This window comes from Microtus ochrogaster, unplaced genomic scaffold (assembly GCF_000317375.1).
Source record: "Microtus ochrogaster isolate Prairie Vole_2 unplaced genomic scaffold, MicOch1.0 UNK3, whole genome shotgun sequence".
Classification (NCBI taxonomy): Eukaryota; Metazoa; Chordata; class Mammalia; order Rodentia; family Cricetidae; genus Microtus; species Microtus ochrogaster.
The window spans coordinates 18,546,209-18,556,644 of record NW_004949101.1 but is presented as its reverse complement, the minus strand read 5'-3'; the positions used below and the strand labels follow the sequence as shown (position 1 = coordinate 18,556,644).

General features: G+C 47.0%; 2 protein-coding genes across 2 annotated transcripts in view; both read left to right on the top strand.

The window, feature by feature from the left end:
* The window catches only part of Polr1b (RNA polymerase I subunit B), a 23,165-nt gene extending 18,032 nt beyond the window's left edge, over positions 1-5,133 (top strand). The window contains exons 12-15 of the mRNA XM_005365646.3: positions 239-395; positions 1,787-1,983; positions 2,346-2,599; positions 3,776-5,133. Of these exons, the coding sequence (XP_005365703.1) occupies positions 239-395; positions 1,787-1,983; positions 2,346-2,599; positions 3,776-4,658 (1,491 nt within the window). The 3' untranslated portion in view covers positions 4,659-5,133. The remainder of the gene's footprint in view (positions 1-238; positions 396-1,786; positions 1,984-2,345; positions 2,600-3,775) is intronic.
* Positions 5,134-8,761: 3,628 nt separating this feature from the next.
* Positions 8,762-10,436, top strand: part of Chchd5 (coiled-coil-helix-coiled-coil-helix domain containing 5) — a 3,955-nt gene continuing 2,280 nt past the window's right edge. The window contains exons 1-3 of the mRNA XM_005365645.1: positions 8,762-8,951; positions 9,452-9,592; positions 9,670-9,835. Of these exons, the coding sequence (XP_005365702.1) occupies positions 8,950-8,951; positions 9,452-9,592; positions 9,670-9,835 (309 nt within the window). The 5' untranslated portion in view covers positions 8,762-8,949. The remainder of the gene's footprint in view (positions 8,952-9,451; positions 9,593-9,669; positions 9,836-10,436) is intronic.

Sequence of the window (10,436 nt, the reverse complement as noted above, 5' to 3'; positions counted from 1 at the left end):
AATTAATTAATTAACTTAAGAAAAAAGAAATATCTAAGGGGAAAGTATTGTGTGCCTAGCACACACAGACCGGGTCCTAACGCCAGTTCCACAACAGTAGCAGAGAAGAGCAGAGCTCCTCAGCATTCATGACTGGGGCGAGGAACTTAAACACTGCAGCCTTGAGCGCTACCCCCTGGGAAGCACCGAGACAACCAGTTATTTTGTGCTTTTCCTTCCTTACCCTCCTCTGCTCCAGCTCTTCATGAACGTTGCCATTTTTGAGGATGAGGTTTTTGCCGGAATTTCCACACACCAGGAGCTCTTCCCTCACAGCCTGCTGAGTGTGATCGCCAACTTCATCCCCTTCTCTGATCACAACCAGAGTCCTCGGAACATGTACCAGTGCCAGATGGGTAAGGTGGGCAAGCTGGTGGTTGGTGGGTACACGCACAAAAGGTGCTTGTAGGTTAAACTGAAGTAATCTCAAACTTGAGCAGCTTCAAGAATATCATAAAGAATGTCCGCACAACCAGCACCTATTTGTGAACATCCCTCCTGGCTCAAACTTTCGCTCTTCACCTGAAGACTTCAGGCCCAGCACCGTCTCTCACCCTTCGGTGCATGCGTACGAGCTCCTTAGTCAGGGATTTATCAAAATCAGGAAGTTTAGCGTTGACTTCTTTTTATAAGAATAGTTTACTTTAGATTGTGTGTGAGAGAGTACTACATGTATGCACAGAAGCCAGAGGTGTTGAGTCCCCTCCAGAGCTGGGGTATGGTCAGTTGTGAGCCATTGACATGGGGACTGGGAACTGAGAATACGGAATGTATGCAAGAGCAGCACATGCTCCGTATTTTAGTCCGTACTCAGTTTGGAGCGAGCAGAGACTCAAAGGCCCATCCAGGATCACTTGTGTTCCGCTAGTGCGTACATTTGTCTCCTTTGATGCAGAAGAGCCCTGTAGCTTGTTTGTGTCATTCTTGACATTTACATTGTCACAGAACATGACTTGCATTTGTCTGAATCTCGTGACTTGACTTCTGAGGGGTTCGAGCCATTACACATTCACAGAACTGTCTCTTTGAGTGCTCTTGATTTCTATCCACAGTTAAAGCCTGCAGCATTTGATGTGCTCTTTACCCCCACAGCCTTCCTTGAGCTGGTCTTGGTTCAGTCTCTTCCAGCAGGGCTGGAGGGATGGCTCAGTAGTCAAGAGCATTGGCTGCTCTTCCAGAGGTCCTGAGTTCAATTCCCTCACCCTTATGGGGACTCAACAATGGTGGCTCACAGCCATCTCTGTCGGTAGTCCCTGGGGTCTGATTCCCTCTTCTGGTATGCATATGTGCACGCAGACAGAATCCTCCGGCCTCAGCCTGTTGAGTACTAGGATTATGGGTGTACACATCCCAGATCCTTTTTTTATAGTACAGGTTACCAACTACAAATTCTCTAGTAGCCTTTATTCTGAGATTATGGGTGTGCACATCCCAGATCCTTTTTTTATAGTACAGGTTACCAACTACAAATTCTCTAGTAGCCTTTATTCTGAGAATTCTTTTTCATTGTTCTGAAATTTCTTTCCACACTCACTTGAAGGAGTCTTCCCCAGCTGTGTAATCCTGAGCACAGACTTTTAGTTCAGGGCGTTAAAGTGGCTCCCGTCTCCTTCCAGAGCCGTGGTGCTTGCTTTATTCATCCCCGTGGCATGTGTTTGTATGTATTTGTAGTTGCTTCCAGTTTTACGGAGCACGTTGAGAACTGAGGATTGAAAACAAGATGCAAAGACATCTTTTTCCTCCATAGGTAAGCAGACCATGGGCTTCCCACTGCTCACTTATCAAGACCGATCAGATAATAAACTCTACCGTCTTCAGACACCTCAAAGCCCGCTAGTGAGACCATGCATGTATGACTATTACAATATGGACAACTATCCGATCGGGACAAACGCCATTGTTGCTGTGATCTCCTACACTGGCTACGACATGGAAGATGCCATGGTGAGTGCTGTTAGTTGTGACTCTGATCTTTCCCATTGCTGTTTGTGAGCTCACTGAAGGGATGTTTGTGTCCTCAAGGACATAATAGCAAATGTGTTTGTTCTTTAAGTGGTTAATTCCTGATCTGAGGTCTAGGTTGCTGTGAGGTCTTGGTATGTTTGCCTTTTATGATTATTTTTGATCATATCTTAAGCCATTTATAAATCTGGATCCTGATAGCATTAGTAATTTGAAGATGCTATTTCAAAATTAAATACCAGTTACCCTGAACCAAGTATTTGTCCAATCTCAACTGGTTATATTTTGAAAATTTTTGTTTGTCCTCAGTCTTATAAGTTAATTTTTTTTCTTTGACTCCACAGATTGTGAACAAGGCTTCTTGGGAACGAGGCTTTGCTCATGGAAGTGTCTACAAGTCTGAATTCATAGACCTCTCTGAAAAATTTAAGCAAGGGGACGATAATCTTGTGTTTGGGGTCAAACCTGGTGACCCACGGGTTCTGCAGAAGTTGGACGATGATGGATTGCCTTTCATAGGAGCAAAGCTGCAATTTGGTGACCCCTACTACAGCTACCTCAACCTTAACACCGGGGAAGGCTTCGTGGTTTACTATAAGTAAGTTTGGGGACATGTTGGACTGCTGGCTGGTTTGTTAGTGAGAAGTGTGTCCCTAGGAGCCCTGATTGGTCTGGAGCGCATTGTGGCAACCCGCCTGGCCCTGATGGTTTTTATAGGCTGTTTCTTAGTGACTTTTACTGGAGGTAATGAAGTTGTCTTTTCTTCTTTTTTTTTCTTTGTTTTTTGAGACAGGGTTTCTTGGTAGCTATGGAGCCTGTCTTGGAACTAACTAGCTCTTGTAGACCAGGCTGGCCTCACAAAGATCCACCTGCCTCTGCCTCCCAAATGCTGGGAATAAAGGTATGTGCCACCACCGCCTAGCTAATGAAGTGATCTTTTTACAGAAGGGAAATTATATATAAAATCTAGTTATTATTTTAAATCTCTGCTGCCCTAACAAAATAGGTAAGGCTGGGAAGTAAAACAAAGTCTGTCTGTGTTCGGGGACAAGGACATTCGGGACTGAGACACTGTGGAGTCACTGAGGTGGACTCATGGGGGCACTGCCTCTGTCCTGACGTGGGGAAGAATGGAAAGGCAGACAGCAGTGAACAGCTCAGAGCCTTTCTGTAAAGCCGCTGTCTGTCGATGAGGCTTCATCCTAAAGGCCTGGCTCCTAGTCCCACAACGTGGGGGTGGAGCTCGGCATGGCGGCATTCCGGTCATTGCTGAAGTCAGCTGTCAGCGCTGTCAGCGTCTGTCTCGCCACTGTGCTGGTTTCTATCATTGTTTCCGTCATACCGGCATTTAGGGGGTTTCCTAGGGAAATGTTCATTATGCCTCTTGCTAAAGATGAATAATTATCTCAGCTGCTTTTACAGTAAAATGGCTTCAGTATTTCCATTGCTGATACTCTCTCAGATAAACATAATTAGTAATCCTAATCATGAATAACTTGTAACATCTACTTATATTGGTGAGCAGATGGAAGCTATATTTACATATATAGTTTATGGAACATTAAATTGTGCCAACAAAATTTAAATATTCTGTACAAAGCTTGGGTAAACTTTGTCAAACATACCTGTGATTCTAGCTCATGGAAACAGAGGCAGGAGGCTCACTGCAAGTTCTAGGTCAGCATGTTGTGGGCCAGCCAGGGCTAGCCTAGGGAGACTCAACAAACAGAGCAAATAGCTTGACTTTATTTCCTGGTTTTGTTTTTTTCTCTAGGAGTAAAGAAAATTGTATTGTGGACAACATTAAAGTGTGTAGTAATGACACAGGCAGTGGGAAATTCAAATGCATCTGTATCACAATACGAGTCCCTCGGAATCCAACTATTGGAGATAAATTTGCTAGCCGTCACGGACAGAAGGGCATTTTGAGCAGACTGTGGCCAGCTGAGGACATGCCTTTTACTGAGAGTGGGATGGTGCCCGACATTCTGTTTAATCCTCATGGCTTTCCCTCCCGTATGACCATTGGGATGTTAATCGAAAGTATGGCTGGGAAGTCTGCGGCTTTGCACGGTCTCTGCCATGATGCTACCCCCTTCATCTTCTCCGAGGAGAGCTCAGCCTTAGGGTACTTTGGGGAGATGCTAAAGGCTGCTGGCTACAACTTCTATGGCACTGAGCGATTGTATAGTGGTATCAGCGGGATGGAGCTGGAAGCAGACATTTTCATCGGTGTGGTTTATTACCAGCGCTTACGCCACATGGTGTCAGACAAATTTCAAGTTAGAACAACCGGAGCCAGGGACAAAGTCACCAACCAGCCTATCGGGGGAAGGAACGTCCAGGGTGGAATCCGCTTTGGGGAGATGGAGCGGGATGCTCTGTTGGCGCACGGCACATCCTTTCTCCTTCATGATCGGCTCTTCAACTGCTCTGACCGCTCGACCGCCCACGTATGTGTGAAATGTGGCAGCTTGCTCTCCCCGCTACTTGAAAAACCTCCTCCTTCTTGGTCTGCTATGCGCAACAGAAAATACAACTGCACCGTCTGTGGCCGCAGTGACACCATTGACACTGTCTCTGTGCCATATGTTTTCCGTTATTTTGTAGCTGAGCTGGCAGCTATGAACATCAAAGTAAAACTGGATGTTGTTTAACTTGATCCTGGCCATCTGAGTTAGGAGATTAGAACAAAAGGGGATTTTAATCCAATGGAGATGTTATGGGCTCACTCTGGGTCTATACAAGAATTTCAGTACTAAAGCCAAGAACAAGCAGCTGAGAATTCAAGGCTTCCATGCCTCTGAAACCTACTGAAGTTGGTTTTGGTATAATTCTTTAAAAATGTTCTTAAGTATCTTCTTTTAAAATGATTTATTGATAATAGATCATGCAGGAATATTTCCTTTCCAGGCCCAGGTTCACTGTTCCCTGCTTTCAGTAGCAGTTAGCCATCCATCCAGAGCAGGGCAGTATAATAAACAGAAAATGGAAGCCATAAATGTAATTTTTATTTTTATATACATGTAAACTAAAGCTATGTCATATATATATAATTTGATGGATTGGAACATAGGTATAGCTGTGACGTCATCATGGTCAAGGTAAATAAACATATCTGTCATCTCCCAAGTGTCCTTGTGCACCTTTGGGTTGTGCGTGCGTGTGTGTTTGTGTTTCTGTCTGAGATCTGTCCCCTTCACAGCTCCAAGTGCAGCTTGTTGTCAGCTATAAGCAGCTCCGTGTCTCTGGCCTCCAGCGAACACCATTCTACTCTGTATCTGAGTTGGCCTTTTGTTCACTCAGTGGGGTCGGGCAGCAGCTGTCCATGTTTCACTTAGCACAGTGCACCTCAAGGTGCAGCTATGTCTTCAAATGTGGCAGGACTTCCTCCACCTTTAAGGCTGAGTGTACTTGATTAGTGAGTAGCTATGTTCCTTTGCTTTTTTTTTAAACCTTTGTATGAGTTTCTTGTGCTTATTAGGGTTTTGTGTGTATGCTTGTGTATACTATATACTTACACAGCTGTATAACACTGTATATACTTTACAGCTGTATTTTTCCCTGTTATTGGGTGTTTGAATTCTTCCATGGAAAATGCCTTGAACTGGTTGATACCCAGCTACCCCATTCTCTGTCTACCTCACAGTCCTGTGGCTGGGAGTCCTGTTCAGATCTCTGGTGTCAGAAAGAGCTGTGGTTTTGAAGGCCCTGTTGTAAGCAGGGTTCACCGTGAAGCCGAGGTTGACTGTGACAAAGTCACTCTTGCCTCCAGAGTTAAAGTTATCAACATGGACAACACCCAGCAAATGTGTTTCATTTTGATACAGGGTTTCTGTAGTCCTGGCTTTCCTTGCTCTGTAGACCAGGCTGACCTTGAACTCAGAGACTGCCTGCCTCTGCTAGGATTAAAGGCATGAGCTACCACTGCCCAGCACCAGCTAATTTTTTTTACATTAACTTTTGATCTTGTAGATTCTTGACCAATAAATTAATAAGACATTGAGACAACACAAGAGCTTACTCAGATTTTTCCAGTTTTATGTATACCTACATACAGTTGCATGGAATGTTATCTTCTGTGTAGATTTGTGTTATACATAGGACACTTGTTATGTTGTGCCTTCTGGTAATATCTCTAACCCTTTAGTCTTCTCTATAATTTCAAGAAATACATGTAAATAGAATCATAAAATACCATATTTTGAGATTTTTTTAAACAACAAATTCCTCTTAAATTCATCTAAGTTGCGTGTATTAATTCATGCCTTTGTATTGCTATATAGTACTCCAAAGTGTGGGTGGACTAATTTAACCATCCACTTGGAAAGACATTTCAACTGTTTCTAGTTTGGGGGCATTTTTTTAAATTAATTTATTTCTTAAAGATCTCCGTCTCTTTCCTGCCACCACCTCCCATTTCCCCCCCCTCCCCCAATCAAGTTCCTCTCCCTCCTCAGCCCGAAGAGCAATCAGGGTTCCCTGCCCTGTGGGAAGTCCAAGGAACCCCACCTCCATCCATTTCTAGTAAGGTGAGCATCCAAGCTGCCTAGGCTCCCACAAAGCCATTACTTGCAGTAGGATCAGAGACCCATTGCCATTGTTCTTGAGTTCTCAGTAGTCCCCATTGTCTGCTATGTTCAGCGAGTCCGGCCTCATCTCAGGCCTTTTCAGACCCAGGCCAGCTGGCCTTGACAAGTTCTAGTTTGGGGGCATTATAGATAAAGCTGTTCTGAGAAGCCAAATACATGTTTCTGTGTAGATATAATTTTCTATCTGGGACAAATGTTCAAGAGAAAATTACTGAGTCCTAGTTTTATAATAAATAGACATGGGACTGGGGGAGTGGCTAAATAAGTGCTTGCTATGCAAGCTTGAGGACCTGAGTTTGGATCTCCAGCCCCCACATAAACGACATGGCAGGGCACTCAGAGTACCAGCGCTGCGATGTGGGGCCAGGGTCCCAGGCGCTCTCTGGCCTGCCAGTCAGACTTCCTGGTGGGCTCCAGGTTCAGTGAAACACCCTATTACAAAAGCTTCAGGTGCAAAGCAATGGAGGAAGACACCTGCCAGTAACCTCTGGCCTGCCTGCACACAGAATGGACCTGGGATTGGCACAAGACACCCCAAAATCAAGTTCTCAGCACAAAGGAGATTTCTTTGCCCCGGAGAGACAAAGGGCAGGGAATAAGAGACAAAGGAGATGGAGGACGAAAGGGAAGGCCTTTGTCAGCAACAAGGGACATGGGAAAGGGGTATTTGTCCTGGAGGGACAAAGGACTGCCTCTGAATAGAGGAGAGGAGTGACTCATAGGCCAACAGCAGTTTATAAAGGTAAAAGGGGAAACCCTGTGTTAGGAAGAGGTATTTACTATCAATCGGCCATGTTAATTAGGGCGACCAAAGGGGGGCTTTTAATTGCTGGACTTCAATACTTTGATAGCTGGACATTGGCAGTCAGCCTTAGTGGGAGGAAGTGGCCAAATAAGGAAACAGACCGTGGTGGCTAGTTTTAGGAATGTAATCTAACAGTTTTTAGCAAGGTGGAGAGAATCGGGGAGTAGAGCGAGACTGCCAGAGCCATGTTTGCGGTGCTCAGACTGGCGGAGTCCTCCAGCTCCCTCAGCAGCTGCTGTTTACCCCTCGCCTTCCCTGAGGTTCTCTCTCAAATTAATAAAACTGTCCTTGAGCTTCCTAAGGAACACGCTAAAAGTCTTTCACAAACAAGCTTCCTAAAAGGAAACCCCAGGAACTGAGATCTTCATTTCTCGGGTCTGCTTCTCTTCTAACAGTATAGTTGGTTCTCTACATTTGAATCTTGGTCACACTCGACAGAGTCACCAGCCGAAAGGCAACTGAAGTGTGGAGGTGAGTGTCAAATTCCCCAAAGATGAAAGTGTCGTGGGTGGTGTGGCTCCAGTCTTAGATCTGACACACATGAAGCAGTTACAGATGGCTGGGGGGCTGTCATCCCTTGTCAAGTGTCTACCACATGATTATAGCCTCCAGTTAACTCGTTTACCTGGAACTGCTGTGTTGGAGCCCTTTCTTTGTGCTGTCTGGTCTGGAGGAGGCTCATACAGTCATTATCCCCCATTTTACAGCTGCATATTGCCGTGGTTATTGCTCGTTTTGTCTAGTCTTAGAAGACCTCGTTATGCCAGGTGAACACTCAATTCTCTGAGTATTTAGCCTTTTAAACAGGGACATGGACTCCCAGGTCTAGCCTTATAATCTGAAGGCGTATGTGGAGGGTAAAAACCACACCAAGGAGAATTACAAAGGAAGTAATTTGTCCACGGTTGCAAGGAGCAAGCAATAAAATCCCCTTTCACCCTGCCTTTACCCCCTATGCCCCCTATGCCAGGGAAAGAACATGTACGAGTCAACCATATGAAAGGCCCAATGTGGCTATTGGGAGGGGCGTGTGCACAGGCGTAAAGCCGATGGTGGCAGCTCAGCTGAGAGATCCTGTCCCTGAGCCCAGCGGCGGCGGGCACTGCTGCCGACTCAGCCGCAGCGCGTGAAGGGCCGCAGCCACGCGGGCCGGGGGCTACTGACTCCAGCCTGGAAAGCGACGGCGCGAACGGCTACAGACTGCGGGAGAGACACGGCCCTCTGGTGCCGAGCTGCAGCAACACTTCCGACCTCTTACTTCCGGTGTGCTCTAAGCGTCGCCGCCGCCGCCAACTGGAAGTAGAAAGACTAAACGGAAACAAAATAGCCGACGGACCGGAAGAAGTTTCATGGGGTCCCACTCGGACAAGCAGTGAGCCGGAAGACAAGGCAGAGCGCTGCCATGATGGTTGCATCTAAGGTGGAATGAGTGGCGGGCCTCTCGGCGACCGGAAGAGTGAGGCCGGGAGGTATGGGTTGGGCGCCGCCATATCAACCTGACACCGGAAAAGGCGGGTCTCTTCTCTCTGATCGGCCTAAACTCGCCTGGAGATGTGAGTTATAACTCCCCACGACTCCAGATCGTGCTTGTCAGGCTGCATGATCCCCAGTGGGAAACGACTGCAGTCAAGACTGGAGATACTCCAGCCTCACAGTAACCAGACTCTGTTTTCGGACTTCACTGCCTTTCCCAAAACTCCCACCCTGTACCACAACGCTCAGGGCTCAGCTCTTATTTCTGCCCCTCGTTGCTTGTCCCTATCATAGGAACCTTAAAATTTACAAATCTCAGCCGGGCAGTGGTGGCCCACGCCTTTAATCTCAGCACTCGGGAGGCAGAGGCAGGCGGATCTCTGTGAGTTCGAGGCCAGCCTGGTCTACAAGAGCTAGTTCCAGGACAGGCTCCAAAGCTACAGAGAAACCCTGTCTTGAAAAAAAGAAAAAAAATTAAAAATTTTCCAAATCTCTCCTGGGTCCCTAGGCTAATCACAGACCCAAATCAGAACGTTTTCTTGTCTACTCGAGATTACCTCCAGTTTACCCTGTCCCACAGGCAGGCAGCCCTGGAAGTCACAGCTCGATACTGCAGCCGGGAGCTGGATCAGTATGGCCAGTGTGTGGCCGCCAAGCCAGAGTCCTGGCATCGGGACTGTCACCACCTTAAGATGAGCATTGCTCGCTGCACATCCTCCCAGTGAGTGGGAAACGGGCTGGAGGGTGGCAGGCAGTGGGGTGTGGATGCTCCGGCTCTGAAATGCCCTCCTCCCACAGCCCCATCATCCGCCAGATTCGCCAGGCCTGTGCTGAACCGTTTGAAGCCTTTGAGGAGTGTCTTCGCTTGAATGAGGCTGCAGTTGGCAACTGTGCGGGACACATGCGCCGCTTCCTGCAGTGCGCTGAGCAGGTGCAACCGCCAAGTTCGCCCACACCTGGAGAGGTAAAGGGGGCTCACTAGGTCGTCTCTTTTTCCCTCACAAATCCCTTCATTTTCTAGTTCAAAGTAAATATACCTTTAAGTCCTAGCCCTACCCGATCCCCACACATGCCCTGGCTGTGAATCCAGAATCCAAAACGTGGTTCTCTGCCCCGAGTTGCAGCCTCTGGTTTAGTTTAGGCATCTTTGACACTCCTCCTGCCAGGGCACCTGCCCAGCCTTCTCCCTGGCTTGCCTGAACCTCTTGCTTCCTCAATTCTGATCACATTGCACCCTTGCTTAGAACTCTGTGGCTTTCCCTTCACAGTGGGAACAAAGTCCCTGACTCTTACTGGATCCCTTCTTCCCTTCCTTGCCCATTTTGTCCTCTTCATTGCTTTCAGCTGTACCGGTGGGGGTAAACGGGGTGGAGGGGTTCACGAAAAATGGTCTTAATGTACATAATATATAAACACATATACAATATATCTGAGAAAATAAAATGCCATTGATGGGGCAATTAGAAAAAATCTTAGCCGGGCGGTGGTGGCGCACGCCTTTAATCCCAGCACTCGGGAGGCAGAGGCAGGCGGATCTCTGTGAGTTCGAGACCAGCCTGGTCTAC